The sequence below is a fragment of the Patiria miniata genome, unplaced genomic scaffold (assembly GCF_015706575.1).
Source record: "Patiria miniata isolate m_02_andy unplaced genomic scaffold, ASM1570657v1 HiC_scaffold_15, whole genome shotgun sequence".
Lineage (NCBI taxonomy): Eukaryota > Metazoa > Echinodermata > Asteroidea > Valvatida > Asterinidae > Patiria > Patiria miniata.
In genome coordinates this window covers 3,968,971-3,993,651 of record NW_024037053.1, presented here as the reverse complement: position 1 = coordinate 3,993,651, position 24,681 = coordinate 3,968,971, and the positions used below count along the sequence as shown (strand labels likewise).

Sequence of the window (24,681 nt, the reverse complement as noted above, 5' to 3'; positions counted from 1 at the left end):
TAAAACAATCTTGTCAAAGTGTGCTCCCCTCCAAAGCTTGATAGCAAAACCGCAATTATAAGCAATAGTCCTAAACTACTAATACTGTTAATTCCGGTCCGAACTGGTGACGCGGAACTGCAATTGCCATGAGCAAGATAATTAAGATGCAAAACCAGAATCAGTAATGGTACACAATGCAACCGTCATTAGCTGAGTACACAAATACCACGAGCAATATAATAAGAAACAATTAATAATCCATTAAACCACATCAGAATGGCCAACTATTAAAAGCAATATCTTAATACCAAAAGCAATATTTGTGAGGCCGTGTTTCGGCATAAGCTTGTTGGCGATATTGCTCAAATAATGATATATTAACTTCAAGTGTAACTGATGTATAAATCAATCAACAAAATAGGTAATAGTACAGACTGCCTTTTGTGATTAATCCCGTAATCATCTTGTGCCTGAACCGACAAAGGCAGGGGTCAAGTGCTTTGCCCGCAAAATCCCTGAAGCATCATAAAAAGTGAATAAAATGGCCAAAACTGAGGCCTATTTGTGGTCTCGGAATGGAAATCCCGCCAAACGGACATGCTGCGGACGGAGGTCCGCAACATGACCGCCGCTAAATAGCCTCAGGTCACTCCCCTTGTGGCCACAATGATTTAAGTGCATGAACTTGTTCACTTTTATGGAACTTGTAACTGAAAGTTCGAGCACACGGTCACTTTTGCTTGAGCAGCCGCGCGGTTAGAAGAACACTTTACAGGGAACCAAAATATTTTGAATAACACATTACCACATTTTATTTCTGAATCTGAGTACACGTCTTGTATTGCAAATTTTTCAATACCGATAAAGTAATGATATAAAGCCATTATGACTTAGTAATCAAAACCAAACGGATGAAACCATTAATTAAATCAATAGACTGAGTATCCAGTGCAGTATAATGATTATAGATACCCATAGTCCCACAAATCAAGAAGTGAGGAAGTTATAACTAGGCCTACATGTGTGTAGTTATAACTTCTTCGTTATTTGCATGGCATTTTTGAATCTGATTACATTGCGTAATTAGCAAACTTCCGAATAATTATACTGATGAATTAAAGATAAACTAAAATTCTGTAATGGAAAACATTCTATATATTCAGTGTTAAATGAAATGTATACCCATATTCAGACAAAATATGAAGTGGGTTAGTGATAAACTACATGAGGTAGTTTATAAACTGTTTCCATAAGAACCCAAAGCTGATATGCTGTCTCAAAAAAGCTACTTCCTTTTGTAGCTGCCACACTATACTTAAAATTTTACCTATAAACACATAAATTCAACCAACAATTTTGTATGTTTTCGGTGTGCAGCTGAGTAAACATTTTAAGATTTGTATTTGTACCCGTGGGAAAATGTAAACCAAAGTAATACATCAACAAAACATCTTTTTTAATGGAAACCTTTACGTACACACATGTAAATAAAGTTGGTTTAAGATTCAGTATCTGGGTACATTATAATTCTTTAAAATGATTTCCACAAGGTTTTATAATCCCAAACTATTTATTCGCTCACATTTCTTGAGCGCAAGACACTAGCAGTAGCATCTGGACTTCAAAATAATGTTTCCGTTCTGAGCAGTTTTCTAGTAATCATCAGTTTTCGTGTAAACCCGTTTTTGGAGGGATCGCCCTTAAAAACATTTGGACTACAAAATATTTTGCACTCAATAGATGCCAGCTTGTAGCCGACAAACACTGCAGGGAATTTTATCCGAAAAAACTAATGCAAGCCTAACCAACGTCTGTCTGCATGCAAAGCATGAACAGTAGATTAATCAAACACTTCTTGCATTTATTTCCGCCATTATTAGTACGACCGATACTCTTAACAAGACATTTCCAATGACCATTGATCTACTTTATAAGAGTCACAAGTTTTGTGCTGTTGTCACACGACGAACTAGTCATGTCTTTAAAAGGTCTCGTAGACAACACACGAGTCCAAGTTGGCCTTATTGAAGCACACCGCATAGTGTTGCTCAACACGGAAACGATACACACATAGAAATTGCAACTTAGTAATTAAAGCCTACTTTTGAAAAGCTGGGTACATATTGAAAGTCCAGATCAATAAAATATTAAAATGCTCAGCGTTCATTACAGGCCTTTGATGGCGCCGTTCAATCTATCCCGGAACTTAATTTAAACGGTTAAGACCTACGAGGCAAAACCACAACGGAAAAACAAATAGATATAGCAGACAAAATGAATGTAAAAACAAAACACTCGACTAGGCTGAACATTAACCTTTTGCAATATGACAGACATAATATGAGGGCGCTATATTTTTGGAGTAGATAAATTCCAGTTAATAAAAAAAGTCTCTCAAAATGGCGCCCTCCTGCTGAGTCCAACATATCTCAAAAAGGCCAATGAATGTTTTAGAAGTAATGAATAACGGAGAACAATTTTAGTTGTACGTTTTTAAGACAAAGATGATCACCCCTGAAGCTATTCCTGAGCCTCTCGCCATTTTCGAAAACTATGCCTACGCTTAATTGCAAAATAAAGCAATTGCAGGGCCTAATTTCATCTAAATTTCACAACAATAAATATATCTAAATAAATGGAACCATAAATGGAACCATAACAATTTTAAATAATAGGATATTAACCAAATTAACATTTAACGCATATAAACGTATAATTGTAAACGTGTAAGTAAAATTGTTTCACAGAAATTGCAATGAAGTAACAAACTATTCGTACGAAATTTTAGTAAATTGTTTTATGCATCCAACAGCTGTACCATCCATAGGCAAAATATACAGCAAAACAAGCTACTAAAACAAAATCTTCGAGCAATGTGCTATAAACATTCGTGTGATCATGTGCTATTTGTTTTTCTGACAGAAAAACGATATACCATTAACGTATTATACTTGTTTTGTTATCACTTCCAAGTCTTTTAGAACACACTTTAAAATAAAATCCGTCTAGTGTATAACCATTGTGCCAGTTACAAAGCACTTGAGCTGGGCTAAACTCAAGCCCCAACTCAAAGGCCCCCCCCCCCCGCCGCAGGATAAAGATTCCCAATAACCCTCCTGAAAAAAAAAACAAATAAAAAAAACAACACAATCAGAAAAACAAAACCAGGATAAGCAGTCAAGGATATTTGAATCGCATTTCCAATCTTTATCGCAAGGAAGATTTTGCACCATCTTTCTAGTTATCGTCAAACTCTGGCTTGATCACGTGAATCTCGTAGATATGAGGTGCCATGTAGATCTGAAAGTTTAACCAAACGTGAATTATATTTATAGAGTTGCATATTGTTATTTGAATAACATATTCAAAAAAGAAGAAGAACAGTTTTGTGAATTATTTTAAACTCTCGTGAAATTCAGCGAAAAGATAAACATGTAGCACACATTAATACACTTCTCTAATAAGACTTGGGGGAAGTTTTGGGGACAAACGCAATACACGTACGTTCTCATGTGATGGATCGTTCATGTTCTCGAGCGCCTCCGTAATTTCTTTGAAGCTGGGGCGATGGCTGGGTTGTGGTTGCCAACACTTCATCATCAGATCGTAGCTAGAGAAATTAACAACACATAAACCTTGGATTGTTTTTTGAGTTTTTGCAAAGGATGTAAACTTTTGTTCTTTTTAAGCTGCCTTGTATAGGCACGTTTAATCCACGTTTAGCAAGCAATTGTTTAAAATAAAATAATTAAAGTAAAAAATGTCTTAATTACATTTCATCGGCACAGTTTTCCGGCTTGGGCATTCGGTAGCCTTCCTGCAATCGTTCGGCCAACAACTTGCTCTGAATTCCCGGATAGGGCGTCGCTCCTGCAATAACCAATCAATACAGTAAATGCTTAATGTTCTATACAGCAATATCAGTATCAGCACGCTTAAGCTACAGTGATCTTTATCCATCGAATGAGACTGTGATGAAAAAAAGAACGTTTTGTAGAATTGAGAAAGGGCGACAAGATCGCAAACTGAAGGTCAAATTTATTAATTTATATCACGGTTTTTCTGATAGTTTAAACTACGTTCAAGTAATAACCAAATGCGAAATAAACCCACAACCAAGTTGTTGTTCTTTACGTTAACTCTGTATAAGATTCTCCTGCTGGAATATATAAAGATCTCATACTTACCAAATGTGGCTATCTCCCACAGCACGACCCCGAAAGACCACCTGGAATAAGATTACCAAAAAAATCCAGGCATGAAAAACGTTTCATAATTCTCACCTAGAATGGAAATTACTAGGATACTTTTTATGAAATTAGTTTCAAAAGTCTTGAAATACTATGCAGATGATTGTACTTACACGTCGCTCTTAGATTGGAATACCTGGCGCGTCAAAGACTCGATGGCCAACCAGCGGAAAGGGACTCGGGTCTAATTCAAGACAATAGTTGTAAAACCAATTGAACAAAGATAAGAAAAATACTGTATTCATTTTATAGCTTTAGGATGAGTTAATTGATACTATCTTGCAACACTTGTGTAGTATTTGTTGTTTGTAAAGAGCTATAGTGATGTTGTGCTTATATAAACCTTGCCTTAAAGCGGTTCACATAATCGCTGTTCATGTGACTATTTATCGCAGCAGATCGAGATCAACGCATTGTAGTCTGTTCACTCTAAGAACTAAATTTATAGGCAATATTGGGTAAAATTTACTGTATTATATGGCATCATCATCATCATTATCGAACAGCCATAATACCTAGGGAATGACGTTTAAGTTCTTACCCCATCATGTTGATCAATTCTTGCCAAACCATTTATTTGTGGAGTTTAACATTTCAACATATATGTTTTGTTAACTTATTAATAACTTGAGTATTGAGAAAATGACAGCTTTACCTGCGATTTCTGAACATAGATGTCCTCTCCCCGAGATAGGCCGAAATCGGAAATCTTGGCAGTCAAGTCTTCTCCAAGAAGTATGTTCCTCGCAGCTAAGTCACGGTGAATTATCTATAGTACAAAAATATATTTACGATAATAATCAGCTAATTGCCACAAAATAACGCTTCTTTGATTTCGCAGCGCCTGAATGAAATACCTTATTTGCTCAAGATCGCATCGTTGAGATTTTAAATAACACCACACACGACACGACGTGTGGCAAAAATAGCCATTGGGTACAGCAGCTTGTAATATTTTAAAATGTACAGAATTGATATCTAAACCTAAAAACCCTTAATATGGGCATATTTCAATTTGATTGCAAGTCCCTACTCCATTGTCAGAGAGGTGATCCATTCCTCTGGCTATATCTATGCCGAATGTCAGTAAGTTGGAGGAAGTCAGCGGTAATATCCCATCATCCGACTTCATTGCCACCTGCTGCTTGGGGCGAGTACTCCTCAGGTAGTCACGCAGGTTGCCGTTGGGGAGATATTCAAGAGCGACGTACAAATTCGCTAGAATAAAGAAAGGAATTACTGGTCAGACTTTAATAAATAAATTGGAGGGCAAATCAAATGTCCTGCGTGCTAGTAATTACATAATGATATCCCAGATGTGTGGTTTTCCATGATCCTTTTATACTAGAGTCCAGTAAAAACATTAATTTATACTTTAAAAACAGAAACCAAAACCAATTACCATCTGATTTTTTTTACAGAATTATTGTGAAGTAATATTAACAATTTTTGTATAGAGGGATCGAATGATTGATAACACAATTGTACCTTCGTGCATACACGCGCCCATTAGAGCAACTACGTTAGGGTGTGACTTGATTCGAGCCATTGTCTTGAACTCGGCCAGGACGTACTCGGATGCAGTCGTTGTTGCAGCTGTAAAATGAAGAGACAAATCAAATTTAGACTCTCTTTTGCATTCCAGTGAAAGATTTTCCACAAGTCAAATATGACATGATCAAAATAATTAACGATTGCAAAATTAAGAGGATGGTGTTATCAGCCTCAGTGCCTGAGATCGAAAGTATTGTTTCTTTTACCTTTGAGAGTTTTGATGGCTACTCTAGTCAATCCTCCTTTGCTTTTGAGACGACCTGCTCTCACTTCTCCGAATTTTCCCTTGCCAACAACTTTGTCCTCAACCGTGAGGTTCTGCCATTGGATTTCAAGACCCCTGGCCCAGGCTGGTAAACCCAAGTCCTCGTATATGTCTTTTTCAATGTCGTTTTCTGCGATTGCTGACGTAATGCCGTGCCGGACAGCAGAAAGTTCCTATTTTGACCAGGAAATTGTTTTCAAATTATAAATGTTAAAATTCCACAGTAAAGAACATTGGTTGCGATTGTTTACCTTTCGAATTTTAAAGAACTTCATGTACACTTTTCCCTTACCATAATGAAAAGAAAACCTTTAACAGACTTACAGCCTTTAGACTAACAAATCACAAAGACTTACAATTTCTTGATCGTCAAGCAGCTTCGTTGAAGCACTGTCTCGGTCTCGTTTCCTCAACACTGCGCAGCCGATGATGACAGCAACAGCAACAGCTAACAGGACCCCGAGAACGATAGTTGCAATGACTGGTCCATTGTTCTGGGCATTGGTTGTACCTGATTGATACAGTAACTTGCGATATATAGCTGCATTCGCCTAATCATTATACTAGATTTTAAGGATATAAAATACGTGCACATAGTAGCAGTTTGTGATTCAATCTGTGGCATCCCGAAAGCTCACATTTGTCCCATTTTAGTCCAAGAGCAATTAATTCTAATAAAAAAGATGGAGCGGTGCGGACTTGAAGATCTTGAATTTAACAAGACATTCACCAACTATTCTTAGTGGGACGACCTCCTTATTAGTGCAGACGCCATACCACATGCTTGCTGTTGTCGGCTAGCCGGTTCGAGTCTGATGTGGCACTGCGTTCTGCAACTCAACATTTTGTAAAATGTGACGTTGCGTTCGGAAGATGTGAATCTTATATTGAGCTTTTCCCCACCACGAAGGAATATAAACATCGGACTCGAATCAGTCTATCAACCCCAATATAAGAGCCGACGCAAACATTCCTTCAAAATTACCTTGTAAAGTTTCTACTGTGATGGGCTCCGAAAAAGTCACCGAGGCTTCCTGCATTCAAAGAAAATGTAAAAACGTGTTCCATACAAAACGAACACTGATATTCCTTTTTTTTTAACAAGAGAGGATGCGCATGACATTTTGCTGGCAACCCGATAATACGAAGGTCCTATAGTCCGAAGGTTCCAAAATTCCATAAGAGGGGCTTCGTTAGTCCCAAAATGAAATGAGATTCGTAAATCCGAACATTTGATGTAATAGTCCGAAGGTTCATTAACCCGAAGGTTCATTAGTCCGAAGGTTCATTTATCCGAAACGAAACTTAGGCCAAAAAAAAAAGTCTCCGGTTTCTGGTATGGAACTTGTCCAAAAAGTGGTGCGGCGACGCGGCTTCTTTTTTTTTTTACCTGACTTTTTTGCTTCAAATGTCGGCTGATGACTGCAAATGGTGCCCGACTAAACTTAGTGCAAATATATGGCAGTCCAGAGAGGCCACATAAAGCTTATTCTCGATCATAACCCAATCTAAAAACACGTTAAAATTTTGCAGCAGCAGGATTCCAGTCAAATCAGTGAGTTTGGCGGTTTTGAGACATCATCTTTCATTGAAAAAAAAACCTTTTTCATTTTGCCGACGCGCATGGCTACGGCGACACGCGCGCATACCAGAAACCGGAGACTTTTTTTTTGTCGCCTTAGGTTCAATAGTCTGAAGGGTTCATTATTCCGAATTGACAATAAGGTTTGATAGTCCGAAAAGACTATAGGGTCCGATAGACCGAATCACTAGTGAGGTCCGATAGTCTGAAGTTTCAGACTGACGAACCGTATTGTCCATTCGGACTATCGAACCTTACTTTCCATTCGTATCAAACCTTATTGTCAATTCAGACTATGGAACCTTATTGTCAATTCGGACTATCGAACCCTACAGTGTATTCGGACTATCGCGCCCTATTCTCTCTTCGAACTATCGAACCTTCGGACTATTGAACCTTCGGACTAACAAACCTTCGGACTAACAACCTTCGGACTAATGACCCTTCGGACTTACCTTCGGACTATCGGTCTGTAACCGTCATTTTAACGGGCCAAAGCTGATTGAGATATTTCTTAATCTTGTTGTGACGAGAAATATGTCTATAAATAACGTACGAACATGGGAAAATGGTTTGGATAAAAGAACAAACCTGGTAGCCAGAACCGTTTTTCTTACCGTCTCAATTCCCCTGCAGACTGAGCCGACACGGATTGTGTAGACAAAGCCTGGATTTAGCGGTGCATTGAAGTAGCCTCCATACACGTTCTCATCACCGACTGTAAACTTGTCAGGAACGCTGTCTTTAGGCATTTCTGCTGCTATATAATCTGTTGAGTCCTCAAAATGATTGGGAAACAGCACCTGCCTTTTCTTCACAGATGGGGAGTCGGACTTCTTCACATGTACGATATATGATCTATAAACAAAAACAATCCTTTTGATTAAGAATAATCAGGATCCAATATGTATGTACAACAGTAACAGCTTGCAGCAAACAATGAGAAAAATCTGTTATGCTCTGAAGATAATATTTTCTTGCTAGTGGCTCCAGTTTGGAAACATCTACAATGCATTTTTTTTTGCGCCGTTGTTACGAAAAAATCAAGAGTGTTTTGGGTATTACACAAATGTATTAATGCAATTTACCAATACATGTAACTCAAATCACCTACTTTTTCTGTTGCGACATTGTTGCATGGGTATAAATCTGATGGAAGTTTTCTCAAAGGTCTAGTCATAGCCTTCTAGAAGAAATTTAGTGAAAAACCTTACTCTATGTACTTTCCACCAGAAGTAAGGGTTGTAAGACCAATTGTCACTGTAAGGTCTGTCGTCTCGTCTGCGAATGCCTTCGGCTGTGATGGTGCTGGTATGTCTGTGAAGAGTCATAAGGTTTTTTTTCCATAAAATGTACGTGTTCAGAAAGAGCGAGGGCACTGTTTTCTGCACTGGAGGCGTACCTTGAATCGTGGTGACAAAACGTGTAGTTTACTTTGGTTTGTTAACTTTTGATTGAACCCAGGGAAAAATATTTTGAGTAGGGAATGACTTAACACGATTTTCGAAAGGGGAGTAGGAAGGTAATAAAAGCATTTTCCTTCCATTTTCCACAGATACGTAGGATAACGCACTTTTTATTGGAGAAGACAGGCCTTTTTATGGAAGCGAAACTGTTGTCGTACTTTTGTCTATACCTCTATTTTTCGAACTGTTTTAAATTCCTTGGTAGCAAGATATTGTATTTTTTCCCAATATTAACAGTCCTGTTGCTTTGCTTTCCAGATTGCTATGGCTAATGGGTATCTGCGGTAAACCAACTAATTCAAGAAGCTTTTGGATTCAAAAGTAAGTCTCAAGAACACTTTTCCATATCCTTACGAAAAAAAAGAATACTAACCTTTAGGTGGTTTAGTGTAAACTTGCAAGAGTTGTGACTCGCCCACATTCCACAGGTTTTCAGCTGAAACGATGAATTCGTACTTCGTACTTGGTTCGAGATTGTCCTGTACAAATGGAGCGCCGGCCGTCTCCTTTTCGATGAAAGTATCCGTTGGAGTGAAATCTGGTTGATAAGGTCTTTCCATTGCCCTGTATTGTAGCTAGTCAAAAATATTATAATATTATAATAGTGGTCAATTATTGATGTAGCACTTGTAAAAGATTTTCACCATTTATACACTTCTTTTGCTCTTAAAATAATGCGGTATGCTTGCGGGTAAATAACGAGATAATTCAACGATGAACTCGTTGAATGTTTCAATGATCTGTTGTTCCTGTTTTCCTTTGATATAGATGTTCATTCAGAAGATAAATGATACAAGTTTTTATTACACTTTCCTAATTAAACTTTTTTTTTTTTTACATACAACATAACCAATTATTGGTCCTTTAGGGCTGATCGGGGGTTTCCAATCCAATGTAACCGCCTCTTCAGTTCGATTTGTCCAGCGAAGGTTCTGTAATGGTCCCGGAACTGCAAATAAAAACAAAATCAACAATTACATTTACGAGAAACGGGAGCGAGTTCAGCTGCCTCGGAGGTTTCAATGCCGATGACAGCATACGTTTTGGAAGTGACACAGGGACTCAAAGCTCAGAGAAGCTGCTGCAGGGCAAAGTGAATGATTCTGTTCGTGCGAAATAAAAAACACAAGCCGGTAGTTACCTCCAACAGCTGTCACATTTATGACTTCGCTCCAAGGACCTGACCCCATCACCGTCTTCGCTCTCACCTAAAAATGTCAATGTATACATTAACGTTTTTCACTCTATGAAATGATTGAATTGCAGCAAAGTCTGACAAAACGTCGTGTCGAGGCTGACGCCTTGATGTGGGCGTCATGCGAATGTATAGGGGCATAATCTGCTCGACATCAACGATACAAAAATGCACAGCTCATTTCTTGAAGATGTTTTGGTCGTCATTACTGTCATGCGCCGTGCTGTCGCATTTTATTTCATGCACAGACACTGTGCACATGCATTTAAATTAACATGACTTATGGCAGCCACACGTCATACCTCCCCCGTGCAAACCAGTAATGTGCCAAATAAAGCTTACTTCCTTCACTGTGTACAATATGTACATGTATCCAATCAGTCGAACTGTAGCACTTGCCTGTGCGATTGTGGAACTGCCAGGTTATAATGTTTAAAGATGTATTCACTTTGAAGTTTTTACCTGAACATCGTAAGTGAGATTCAGTTGAAGACCACTGATCCTGTGAGTCATGAAAATGCCGACATCTTCCATTGCTGGTGTTCCATCTCCCAATGTCCAAGCAATCTCGTAAGCTGTGATTTTCCCTTGTGGAGGATCAGGTTTCGTCCAGCCAATCGTGATGGAATCTTCGCTGACATTCTGGATGGTGACATTCAAAGGGACTGTAGGTTCTGGAAAAGCAAAAGATGTTTATCATAGCTTTGTTATCACGACTTATCAGGTGAATATAAATTTATAGTCAATGTACTAACGGTGTACCCCATCAGAAATTTAAATAAATTCGGCTCCACACAAAATGTGCATCAAATGTCATGTAATCAACACGTCTATATTCTTAGACGTCTAGTTAACATAACCACACTGTCTGCAGCTGTAAGCCTAATAAATACCTTGGTAAATCTTTTCACTGATTACAGATGCACACAGCACCAAATGTAGGGCTACAATACCCCTTGCCCTATCCTTTATTGCCTTTTACTAAAGCTTGCCTGCTTCTGCTGTCCTGACAACCACGCCTTCACTGTACGTCCCCGTCCCGTCACTGGTGTTAGCTGCAACTTGGAAACTGTAATCAACATACGGTATCAGCTCATCTAATGAAACGGAGGTTTCCGTAGTATTGAATACAAGTGATGCTTGTTGTCCGGACACTCTCCCAGTCAGTGTGTATCGGTATCCGGTGACGGGCGAAACTGTCTGACCTCCACATTTTGGCTCACTCCAGGAGAAACCAAGGCTGCGTTGCGTGATGGATGTAGATTTCACCTCTCCTGTAAAAGCTTCCATATCTGAAATGGACACACCAAAAGGAAATCATGTCCCAAGTTTACAACCTTGCCGTGTGGTTAGGCCCACCTGTGATCACGGTATTCTTTCATCTGAAAATTAAACTGAAGTGTGAAGAAGCAGTGAGAGCACCAACATTTTTTTTTATAAATTAATTTTATTTGCCCAGTAGTACCCAAGAGCGCGCTTATTTTACAATGGACAAACATTTGCGGTTCAATACTGTATTTAGTCTCAGCATAAGGCGAAATTCAATCATATCTTACTCGAGCATTGACAGTTATTTCCAAAGTATGATGAGTCACAAACACCATTGCTGCATTCCCCTGTATCTTTGCTGCAGGTGTACCCAGGAACACAGTGACACGTCTGCTTGCAGTCAACTCCATACTTCCCCTCGGCGCATTCTATCGAACGAAGAACAATCAGTAAAAATCTGCATTATTAGTGTGCACATGAAATTTCCCTGACACGAGGTTTATGACGGTGTCAGTGACTGATATCGACATGTCATACCTGTGCAGACACAGTATTAAAAGGTGACGTTTCCAGCTCTCGAAACATCTTACCATTAAAGTCGTTTGCAAGAAAAAAAGTCACTTTGTATGACCAACTCGACAAGAGCTTGCAGACATTAAAGCAATCACTATAGCGGCACTGGACAGTTACCCTGTGATATTTTCCCTCACCTTGCGTGCAGTCTAGTCCAGTGAATCCTGCAGCACACGAACATCCGTAAGGATCAGGAAGACAAAACAAACGACCCCGGCAAGCGTCATCGTGTGGATCAGTGCTATCAGAGCATTTATGAGCACCATTTTTACCGAAGACATTGCGACCGCGTGCTGTGTGCAGTCATAAATATAATGTTGCTATTAATGTACAGAAATGGTGATCGTTATTCCATTTTTCTTCTACTGGGTCTCAAAGCAAAACCACAAACTTCCATATTTAACCATTTCACCCCATAACATCCCTTTTTTGATTAAAAACACCAAGTGCTATGTAAAATTGGGAATGCACGTTTTAAGAGCCTAATTGTTTCCATCCTAGCTTTGTGCATTAGATTAATGATTCGGATCAAATTTGATTCAAGGCATTGCGCCAATGATAATTGTATCCTACCTTGTTCACATTGTTCTCCACTGAAGCCCGGAGCACAGATACAAGATCCAGTCTTGTCATCACAAACGCCTCCGTTGTAGCATCGACGACAGACATTGAGACAGGAAGGAGACCCCCACTTTCCTGAGGAACAACCTGTTAATTAATAGATGTTGACAATATTAAAGAAAATATGAAATATCCGTGAGTGGTATGATATCCGGGAGCAATAATAGGTTTGAGGTGTCTCGCTCTGCAGTCGAACATTTCTTGCATTTTTACACAGTGATCGTTGTTTCTGCATTATTGCAAATGCTTTTCCTTTTCAGGTATTCTATTTTTCTCTTGACGTTTCTAAAGATACGTTAACACTTGAGTAGATTTGCACCAACCTCGTACAATGAGTCTCATGTTGCCATGCAGTTGTTGATCCTCCTGGCCAGATACAAAGCAGCTGTAGACTCCTCCATCACTCACAGCAACATCATCAATAGACACACTGAGCTGGTCATCCCAAAATGTGATGACGTCACCACCATTATGCCGCCATCTGTAGTTGGTGTTTGGTGCATTCACATCGCGCATCTCCAGTCGAACTGAGTCTCCGACATTTGCTACCTGAGTTCTCTCAAGTGCCCGTATCTGAACGTTTCCATCTAAAACAAAAACAACAACCCGATTTAGGTTCAGTGCCTCTTTCATCTAATTACTTGGAATAATAATCTTGAATGTCGTTCATCGTCCCGCCCACAAAATAAAGAAAAAAACCCGTCAAATTGGTTGAACGACTTCTTTACAAATACCAAAGTCAACAGAGTTTAACTTGCATCAGCTTCTCCTTTTCAAAACATTGTAGCCGTTCCGTGTATTTTCTGTTCTTAATATACACGGAAGTAAAACCGCCAACTAGTTCAGTGTTGGTAGCCTACAATGCTTGAATACGTTTCACGAGGTAATTTTTATCGCAGTTCCTCATTGTTGCTGCCTTTTTTCTCTGAGCAGTTGTTATATTGGACAGTAATTCCAGTACTTAGGAATATACTACCTTTGGGCACAAGAACGGTTTGGATTCTTGTCATAATGCCGTTTCTAGATGCCTCAAAGTAGAAGACGCCGACTCTGTCACCCCCATCCTCAGCAGGTAGTCGAAGCGATCTCGCAGTGCATTGTAATGATGGCTCATCTTCTTCGGCTGAACCGGAAGTAAGTCCATCCATTCCACCTGTTGCCAACTGACGGCCAAATGTGACACCAGCAGGTATGTCATTGGGACCTTTGTATGCTGTCAGGACGACATCGCTCGTTGTAGTCAGGTGTGTGACAGCAGGATTAGCGACGAGAGTAAAATCAACTGTGGATTAAAGAAAGCGAAATATCTATCTTTATTTCCTACTCAAGCGAAACACTGCAAAATAAGTTTGATGACATATCTTGATTGTATTTTTGTAATTCATTTCCGTTTCTTTTGCCAGAGATTTTGTTTTTTTGTGGGTGAAACGTGATGTAACGTTTTGGACAAACTTTGAAGACATCATTTACAGATAAATCTTCGGGGCGATCAGTCGTTTAAACCAGTGGTCTTATAAACAATCATTGGTGGTTTACCTGTTGGAAGATCACACGGTAACACAACTACCTCACATAATGCGAGGTACGTCCGGCGTGGAATATCGATGCTGACGTATCGAGCAGTCAGTCCATCGGGTGGATTGCAGTCAAACTCCATCCAGTTATTGGCTACGGCTTGGTATGTGGTAACTGGACTTCCACACATTGGGTTATCTGTGATCGGCTCATTACTTGTACCGGCTCGAACAACAGCATCCTCAAAACGTGTTCTCTCGTGTACTTATGTCGAAAAGGGGAGAAAATGAGCAACATTGTCAGCAGAACTGGGGGGAGGGCTTTAGTCCAATGCTTACGGTGTTCGACTTCTGGTTCGAATTCTGACGGGGAACATGATCCTTGTGATCTTGAGCAAGGCACTTTACCATTATTGTCTCGCCCTCGGATGGGACGTAGAGCCGTATTTCCCGTGTGTTGTGTAATGCAAGTTAAAGAACCAAGTGACACTTATCGCTCAGAGAAGGGGTTCACCCCGGTGTTTCTGGCAGTGGCTGCAATACGCGCCGCAGCACCTTGTATACCCTTTATAAATGGTGCTTCATAATGGGCCTCGTATTTCCATAAACTTCATTTACCTGTCTTTAAAAAAAATGACATAATTACCAGCGCCTTGAGTACCTAAGTTTTGGTAGATACGTGGGCTATATAAGACTCCGGTATTATTATTATTATTATTGTTATAGAACTTGATGCAGTTGTGTAAAGAAATAACGGTTTCTGAAGTACTTCCATCAGTAACATAAATTCCAACTTCTTATACAGAATGTGATGCAAATCCTTAACAAAGGGTGCTTCACCAAGGCCTCTTAAACGTTCGCTTTCTAGTTCATATTTTGCCATCCCATGTGAATGTAGCTCTGAAATCAACTCACCAAGGGTAGCATCCCAGCTCTTGACTGTCACCTTTCTGACACACTGCGCAAACACCAGGTCAATTTTCCACCATGGATTTTCTTCTTCATCTGTTAAAAAAAGTAGGCTTATTACATTGAACCGTTGCGTTGTAGTGGTGTTGGTAAATTTATTTCATTCAAGAAGGACAACGTGAACAAATACACCAGTTTCTCGTACTCGCACGCTTCGTTTTTCTCGCCCGCCCTCTTTTTAAAAATCATGCGTTTGTTATATATTTTGCCGGACATTTCAAATCTGTTAGAAACGGTGACGGTTGCTTTGGACACAAAGATATCCGCGTAAAATGTATGAGTCTAGAAAACGAAAGAATACATCCGCCATCTTAGAGAATCCGTGATCTTGGGGGAAAAGGCAGACGAGAAAATGTGTTGTTCTCTTATGATGGCAATCGAGATAGTAGTTTAATTTATTGACTGCTTATACAAAAAAATAGGCATACATAAACCTTTTTTAAGAAGACTGTCTTTAGGTGCAATCATTGAACACACAGGTTAAAGGCAATTCAGCAGTATCTATGACTTTTTTTGCAGTCCATGTATTTCTTAAAAGATAAAATATATATTCTTTATGTGCGTCCTTAAATTGCTATTCTGTTTGACACCTTATTCATTTGTTCTTGTTTGATAGCTATTCATTTATGACAATTCATTTGTATGTATAAAGTAATTTAAATGTTTTGTTATAAATCATTCACAATTCAGCCTTTGGGCTGCGCGAATCGATAATCAAACCCTTGAATTAAATGCGGCCTTACCTGTCTGGCTGCAATGAGGATCATCGTAGATAAAAGCTCTGTCCACCGCTCGATCAGCACTCCATTGGTTGTATTTGGAGCTTTGAGAGGTCAAGCTTCCGCTTAGGGTAATTGCTACAAAAAGAACAGAAAAACTCGTGAGGGAATCGAAACACTTGATATTCTTCATTTTGCGATTTGAGGCCCCCCAAAAGTCTCCGGTTTCTGGTATGCGCGCGCGTCGCCGTAGCCATGTGCGTTGTCAAAATTAATTATATTTTTTAATATAAGATAATGTCTCAAAACCGCCAAACTCACTGGTTTGACTGGAATCCTGCTGCTGCACTTGTTTAACGTGTTTTTCGAGGGGGTTACTCTCTAAATTCCAAACAGTAAAAATTCACTCCATTCGAGTGAAGATTCACTCCTATAGTTGGAAACTAGGGACTAGACGTTTTAGAGTGAAATTTCTTCATTCGTAAAGATCGATATTTTACTCGAGCTTCCATTGAAGTGGCTCATATTTAAGACTATTTCAATCGAAAATGAGAGTGATTTTCACTCTAAAACGTCTAGTCCCTAATTTCACTCTTTGGAATTTTGAGAGTGCGATTGAGTATAAGCTTTAAGTGACGGTTCGAGCAATAACTGTAATCATTCACCTTCAGTGCTCTTACCGGGTCTTCAGGGGTGCGGAGGCCCCAACAAATACGGATCACCGACTATAGTTGGGGCAGTCAAAATTTAGGCCTACCGCAAACCGCCGAAACCTAACACAAAGCAGCTTGATATTAGATCTCTCCTCGACAACATCAGCGTGGACACCAATTTAATACAACTTTGCTGTCAGCAACAAATTTTTTACTCAAGTTTATTGGTTGCAGTACGAACTCCACACCAGAGCGTGACAGTGTGACAGGCCGTTACATTTATTATTTTGAAATGTTATTCATTTCTAAATCACCATAGAATGATTCTTCAAAACATTACTCACCAGTTGACGCAAGAGCTTCTTCATCTACGAATTCTCCAACCATGACTTGCGTCATATGAAGGACTTTATTGTCACCGCGAAGGTCCACCCTCACGTAGCGAGCAGAGACCACAGGGTCAGCTATCAATGTAGTAACCATCCCCGCACCGCCGGTCATGCCGAAATCAACTGTTCCTATCAGTCTGTTCGGTAAACGATCTGGACTCATTCCGGCACGTACTTCAGCGCCGTCCAAACGGTCATCTGCAGTTTATTTATTTATTATTTATTAAATGGTTTATTTTACTCTCCCGTCGCAGCCCGAAGGCTGAATTGTGGGCAGGTTTACATTGGAAAACATTTTAAAAATAGACAGAGGTAAAAAAATGTATTACAATAAAAAATAATTAGAAGACCGGAAAAAAGTTATAATGAGAGTTAAAACATATTGCAGTTTGGAGCGAATGTTCATGCTATGATTCATATTAATATTACTTTTTCGAGCATCGAGCAATGTAATTTCTACTCGTGCTCTTCAACATATTGGATTCTTTCCAAAACGTAGAAATAAGTTGTGTGTTTTGTTTGAACAAGTACAGTTCTTAAGCCCCTGTCACACATCCAAGACCAAAGACCAAGACCCCGCCAAGACCATGAGATTTAAAAACATCTTGAAAATCGTACTAAAAACGTAGGAAATGTGGCGCCAAATTCAAATTTCGTCTTCTGAGCTCGAGTCTGCCTTTCATGATCAGAATGTGCTGCAATGTCGTCCCGAATACTGCGACTCCGAAACGGCCTCGAACCGAAATAGTACGACTTCGCTACAAATTGGATCCGTTCAATTCATTTTTTTTTCACGACTGAATCTCGATCTCGTTACGACGAAATGACGGAGTGACTGTTCAAAGGTCGTTTCAAAGTCGGGTCAACAATTTGGCCGACCATGTACGACCACTGCTGATCTCGAATACTATTGCGATGTCGTTACGACTTCGCTACGACACTATTGCTTGAGTACAGACAGAGAACAGACTATGATCCGTTTTAGATACTTTTGTCGACCATCACGATATGTTTCAACTTGAGAAACTAATTGTGGCTCCACTGCCGACCATGCACGACCTGAAGGATGCCAAAACGACACATAAGAAGTCGTTCCGATAAAGTTCAGATGTCGTTCCGAGTTGCATGATTTCGTCGAGTTTGGTCTCTCTTGCGCCCTTAATGCTAAAAAGATGCGCCTGACTTGTTTCGGACCGCAAACAATTTGAAATTTGTTAAAGTAAACATGCAGTGTAAATTCAGCTCATCTTGTTTTTATGCACATTACTATGTGTTGCAACAGTACATACAAGATCTTAATACTTGAAAGAAGAAAGTGGTATTTTTTCTATAGTTAGCAAACCCTTTTATCAATACATGTAAGAGGACACTATTTTCTCTTTTGTAACACAAGGTACTTCTTGTTAAAAGTGCATACGAATAGTACAAAAATAAGTCTTAAAAAATTACCCACATAAGAAAGTTTCGAAGAAATAGTGGCCGCTACTGCTGTCTAAACAAGCAGTTTAACATGATAAACAAGTAAAAAGAGGAACTTACTCCAAGAACATGATGAAAAAGTTCGATATTTATTTGTACACCAAGCAATGGAGACACTACCGTTCTGCCTTTAATGACATAACGCTTTTGCTAATGAATATGGAAATTTTCATTAGCATAAAAACCAACATGTTGAAATTTCTCCCTTTTTCTTCTACAAAGGAGGTAGAAAGTCATATTAACATGGCAAGAAATCTGTTTTAAATGTATTCAAGTCATAAAATCCTATTCCTAATCCTATTGCATGCTTCCTTTCAGTAAACGTTCCATTACTTAACGTCGGCTTAGTTTTGGCTCTGTCACATTCAGAAGAGGATGCATGACATGTTTTGCTAAAGCAACGGAAATTGAAATGTCAAATGTAGTTTCCCGCCTGAAACTTACAAATTGGCGCTCAGGGAGAGCAACTCTTACTTTCCTCTAGTTATACTCCATTGATATAATTTTGGAAGATCCCAAACATTATTTTAAAGAACGTGCATTTGTAAGCCCTGTTTCTGTAGTAGGAACTGTTAGTTTTCGCATTTCCAAGGCCAGGCATTTTTTACACCACTGCATATAGAGGACTGCAGATATTGGTATATATGATCTTACACCATTCGTCCATTCTGTTGATGATAGTTATTTTCTCCAAGCAGTAGACAGCCTCCAAGTCCAATCGCCACCACGGGTTTGATTCCTTCTCTGTTGGCACATACAGAAATAAAGAAATGTCTTGTTTCTACTGGTTTCTCCACTGAAGACAACGTACAAATCCCTTTTTTCTTTGGTTTACTTTGATCTTGTTTAAATAAAAATGTCTCGGCATATAACACAATAAAGACTCAAACTACGTCATCAGAAAATGAAATAAAATTTGTTTATGTTTGTATACAGTATAAACGGTTACATGACATAATCACAGTGTCATTCAAGCAAAATTGTTTACTTTTGTTTTTTTTTAATAATGATTGGGTGATGGGGATGTGTCCATAACCCTTTGAGTTTGTATATTTGTTCTTTGTTTTCTGTATTTTGAAATTACCAGCGATTTTAGATGAAATAAAGACCGTTTGTTTCAATCAAAAATCAGAATGGTAAATATTGTTCACACTTTGCGATCTGATAGACCACTACTTGATAAACTGTTCCCCGCACGTGATTTGACATGGCTTGACCTTTTAATTACCAGAAGGTAAATGTTCGGTAAACGTCATAATTCGGAAAGAGTGTGAATATTAAAACAAATGGAGCTCCAAACGGTTCAACTTACAAATCCGTCCAAAACGAAAATTGTTTCAAGCAATTTTGGATTTTGTTTATATATTCTTACACTTCATGATGTCCCCAACGTGGACAACTAAATTTTGAAAATAAAATTGCAGCGTTTGTTAATTCTACTAATTACAAAAAGTGGCGAATGTGCAGCCATTCAGTTGTTCGTTATGGTAAAGTAAGAATCTGTATGCAACCAATGGCGGATCTAGGTGGGGTAGGGGATGGACAACGTGGGTTCAGCCCCCCCCCCCCCAATAAAAAAAAACCGAACAAACCCAATTTTTTTTAAAAGTGATGTCATAAAAGAAATTCAGCCACTGCGTACACCACCCACAAAACTCTACAAAATTTTTTGTTTGGGAGGAACAAAAAACAATTGTTTACACCAAACAAAAAATAAATGCATCCATCCATCAATATACAGAATGCTTAATGTAAACGATCACATACTTAGAGCCATACTAGTAATAACTGGTATATCGCATCAGTTTTGTTATTTTACAATTTTGGAGAGACAATTACACGAAATCACAATTTGAAATACGGACCTACTAGGCCGTCAGCTGAAGGCTGTATCGTTCAAGTTAAACTTAAAACCAACTAAAAAGGTGCATTTTCACCCCGAAACTTGGCCCTGATTATTCCCGATACTTGAGCCCCGTCAGCGTATGAGATAAACAACAGTCTCAAGCTCGTGCTCAGGGTCAACGCAGCGCTGTGCATACTATTTTACGTCGCACGTCGGGAATTAATTTCTGCACACAAGGTTGTAAACATGTCATTTTCAGGAACTGTATACCACGGAAGCTTTAACACAAAACAGATGTTTTGCAGTCATCATAAGCCTTTTTTAAAGAGTACATTTATATTGAAGGGACTACCACTTCTGGGAAAGAGCTTATAAGAATGCCAGTTGGATATAATTATATGGAGTGCCCCATGTCCATGTTTTTTTCCTACCATTATTGATGCATATTCACTTCCATTGGCCATAGGCTTTTTGTACTTGAGGTTAAAATGCATACTGGGAGTAATGCCCCTTTAATTTCCCGGTAACTTTATTTGAATACAAAGTGCCTAAAAGCAAAGTGACAAACAAAAATAAATCCCTCCTTTTATTAAATTGAAGCTGCAATATACCTGCTTTCAAACATGTCTGTAAAATCACTTAGTAGATTTAATGAAGCTTAAAATGTAAACAAATAATTAAATGATGGCTTCGATATAACTTCATTGCAAATGTAAATATAATTAACATTGTTTTTAAATAACTGTCATGAATGTGAAAGCATTTTTGTGTCTTGCCTACTGTCCAGCTTAATTGTGTAGTATATCAGCGAATTGATGCAATGCATCTTTAAGAGCATTTACAGCCAAAACGTGCAAGTATGGCACCAGGGGGTATCCAGATTCGGATTCAGCACCCTCAAATTGTCTTAAATCCGCTGTTTGCAAGTTGCCTAAAAATTGTAAGTCGAACTTTTTTTTTTATCAAAACTCATATTTTTTTCTGCTGTGTGGGTATTATGACAAACAGTCGTTTTGCATGTCAAACATCCGTGGATTTGAGTATTTTAAAAAGCTTTTTTGAAACTATTTCGTGCATAAAGTATGTGTCTTGCTGCGCAATGACGTCAATCGCTTTTCAAAAGTGTGTGTGTGGGGGGGGGGGGGACACTCGTTGATCGGAACTATTGTGAGCGCGAAGCCCTAACGGCGTCAGGTTCAGGGCCCGCTGAAGGGCCCCGGAAATTTTTGGAATCTAGACGCTCTGTGATGCGGCCTGAGACAATTTCTGACCACTATCACCATTGTTTTGAACAAAATATCATAATTTAAACAACATTTTTGAGTTCGGAGTAATCGAATAAGCTATTCTGAGCTTTAGAATCATGTGTAGGCTACATTTGTTTTGGAGGGGGACGAACGGGGGGGGGGGAATGATATGATATCCCCTAAACTTAAAAAAAAAAATTGGGGGGGGGGCACTTGCCCCTCCCCGTCCCCCACCGATTGACGCCCATCTTGATGCGTGTTCAAAAAAGGCTTCTATAACGTCTCATTAATTACTCAGTTCAGTATTTTAATTAGCTTCACAACTGACAAGCGCTTCACGTTCAGGTAATGAATCGTGAACTCCGACTGAAACTTTTTCTTCGGACAACCTATCATTATTTTGAGTAGTAATGGCTCATTGTCATTGCGCAGAACATATGCAAAACGTTGAGGCAAAGGGTTTGATGTGGTAGTTTTATAGTAACACAAACCCACACTGAATCTCTTCCAACGTCGCATATTACGAGGTGTGCTTCAAATTGAAATCAATGTTAGCCTTTTGAAGATTTATGGAATCTGTAAAATTATAGTTATAACTACTGCAGTATTCTATTAGTTTGTTATAATCTGGAGTTCCGAGCCTGACTATTTAGGAGATATACGTTAATTTATGTTCCCTTTTTGTGCATTCTTGCGTATTCTTGTCATGTCTACGTTATATGAAGAACAGATGATGTATTACCTTGGTGACAACAGTTTTCTCTCTGTAATTTACCTGGTTGCTTCTTTAAAAACAAATACCTGTTACTGACCGTACCTCACCCTTAATTCATATAACTTCCTCTCCCCGTTTCCTCTCTTTGCCCCTTTGGTCCTCTTTTGCCCTCCCTTCTCTGTTTATTCATTTACCTCCGTTTATTCATTACCTTCTTAATACTAATCCTCTCCCCCTCCGTCTCACCACTTTTCTGACCCCTCTTTTCGAACCCCGCCCTACTGTTATCCCTTCGTCCTCGCCTCGAACTTTTGCACTCTGTTCAATTTGTGTTTTGTATGACGACTGGTTTGGGCTTTATGTTTGTATTCTATGTTGTGAAGGGTTTGAGTGACACGCCCTTATGGCGACGGTGTTTAATACACTTTTAGTCTTTCTCTTAGGCAGCCCTTCACGGTTCTTTGTCGTGCTTGTTTGTTGTTGTCCTTTATTTGTTTTTTTTCATGTTTATTGTAGTTATTTTGGTTACAATTTTTGTCTCCGACCCAACTCACCTGCATGGTTTTCCAGTTGGCCGATTTTGGGACAACAATGCTGACAAAGTATTTAGCATATTGCGTGATTCGGCATGACTTCGCGTGGGTCTCGGTATCGACTAATGTGCGCCAGCAAAAAGGTTGATATTTATTAATTAATAACTTGTCGTGAAGGAGGCGAATACCTCAAATTTTTACTGCACACCATAAATTATATATCATAATTAATATTCGTGAGGCTTGAACGGATTACAGATATTGCAAATACCAATTTTACAACTGTTAAAAATGAAAGTAAAGAGGCATATTTTTCCAATTTCAACAAAAAGCACTGAACATATGAAAACGATTTTTTTGCACATAGTTGGATCACTACAAACCCTGAAAATACATGAAGATACAGTTTTCAAAACGGGAGAAATTGATTTTCAAAGATTTTGCCCGCGAACATTCACATGTCTGTGTGCTTGTTGTTTCATTCAAAATAAAGCATTATGTAACCTTTAGAAATTTGTTGCAATATAAAACAATCACTCATTTGGAGCTACCAGTATTGCACACATTTATTTTAGCTTTCCATTATGCTATTCAATCAATAAATGTTCAGTAACACAAAACGATTCTATAACTATTCAGATAATTAGTCGTCGCGTAAACTTCTGAGGTTCTTCGGATCGTTGTGGTTACTGTGCTCATCTCCATTCTGATTCAGTTTGTAAACAAAAGATCGTGGTAATCAAACTGCAAAAGCGGGTACATTATGTATCTCATTTCAAAATCAATAAAATAATGTGACGGTTCGATACGTCTACGTCCAATAATTAACTTACCCGTATGCGAAAGAGTGTTGAAATTTCCATCCACAGCCTTCCCTGCGTCAAAGTTTCCGCCGAGGTAATCTGGAACAGTTGAGCTCTGAGTGGCAGGTTTCCCAACCACATTCATGGATAGCACTGTGTGTTCAGATAAAAAAGTTAAAGAGTGATAGAACCAGTAGGTGAGTGAATGAGCGAGAGGGGGAGTCCCATCCCCAAAACTCAAAACTCAATAAATACTTAATATAAGCTGTTTTCGTCTTTTCTCTTGTCCCTTACATTGTTGGAGTTGGTCTACCGTGTAAACTCTAAAATATCGAGAGTGGGCGTAGAAGTTGGTGTCGCCGGATCGAAGTATACACAGTGTGATTCGGGGCTTTATTAGGGGATGTTTTACTGTTTATGTAGATGCTTTTCAGTTCAATAGGACTAATAATAAACCTAAAACAAAGCATCTACATCACAAGCGTATAATTATCAGAGCCAGTTATAATGCCAAGTTGTTCAGTTAAGTATATACATGAACATTAAACATCCTCAAAAATCTCGAAGCGAATAGTGAAGAGTCCGCTTGCACATTGTACGCAGGTAGAACATTTACATGTATAGACTACTGTGGTATGTTTCATCGAAAGCGGCCAATACCGCATGCGAAATCACAGTACGAAAGTATCAGAGCACTCGGAGCACTTGGTCACTGGCTCAAATCCTTAATGGATTATAAGATTTGAAAGGGGCACATTATAAAAAAAAATAGAGGATACAGGAAAGGTAAGTTGCAAGAAAAAAAGAAGGGGCGAAAACCACGTAGTGACAGATACTGTTTTTTTTTTCAAATGATTTTAAAGGAACTCTTTCATTCATCAGAGAAACCAACAGGTGGATTTTACAGGGAGAAACCTTGATTCATACACAGAGAAAATAATGAACTTGAGAAAATAAATGTTTTGGGTTGCTTACCTCCGTTGAGAAGTAAGGCATCCATCAACAGCAACATCACACCGAGACGATCCCAGCGTAAAACGGACGCCATTGCCAGGCC

At 38.9% G+C, this 24,681-nt stretch overlaps 1 protein-coding gene across 1 annotated transcript; it reads right to left on the bottom strand.

Annotated features, from left to right (window-relative positions):
- Positions 1–3,219: 3,219 nt before the first annotated feature.
- Positions 3,220–24,672, bottom strand: LOC119722269 (tyrosine-protein kinase receptor Tie-1-like). The gene is made up of 31 exons (XM_038192312.1): positions 24,600–24,672; positions 23,655–23,777; positions 19,135–19,224; positions 16,957–17,199; positions 15,984–16,097; positions 15,187–15,276; positions 14,294–14,536; positions 13,734–14,039; positions 13,081–13,344; positions 12,710–12,844; positions 12,274–12,429; positions 11,851–11,991; positions 11,287–11,586; positions 10,757–10,968; positions 10,241–10,307; positions 9,942–10,048; positions 9,473–9,674; positions 8,848–8,950; positions 8,251–8,491; positions 7,037–7,085; positions 6,408–6,562; positions 5,993–6,224; positions 5,861–5,863; positions 5,721–5,828; positions 5,266–5,450; positions 4,888–5,001; positions 4,346–4,416; positions 4,170–4,210; positions 3,756–3,852; positions 3,487–3,592; positions 3,220–3,282 (listed from the first exon to the last, which is right to left on the bottom strand). The coding sequence occupies exons 1-31, from the start codon at positions 24,670–24,672 to the stop codon at positions 3,220–3,222; spliced, it is 4,434 nt and encodes a 1,477-aa protein (XP_038048240.1).
- Between the last annotated feature and the right edge of the window lie 9 nt (positions 24,673–24,681).

Coding starts and splice junctions, on each gene's coding strand:
- LOC119722269 (XM_038192312.1), bottom strand. CDS start 24,672: ATGGCGTCCGTTTTACGCTGGGATCGTCTCGGTGTGATGTTGCTGTTG. Junction 4,417..4,887: donor TCTATGTTCAGAAATCGCAG/GTAAAGCTGTCA, acceptor GTCTTGAATTAG/ACCCGAGTCCCTTTCCGCTG. Junction 3,853..4,169: donor GTGGGAGATAGCCACATTTG/GTAAGTATGAGA, acceptor TGGTTATTGCAG/GAGCGACGCCCTATCCGGGA.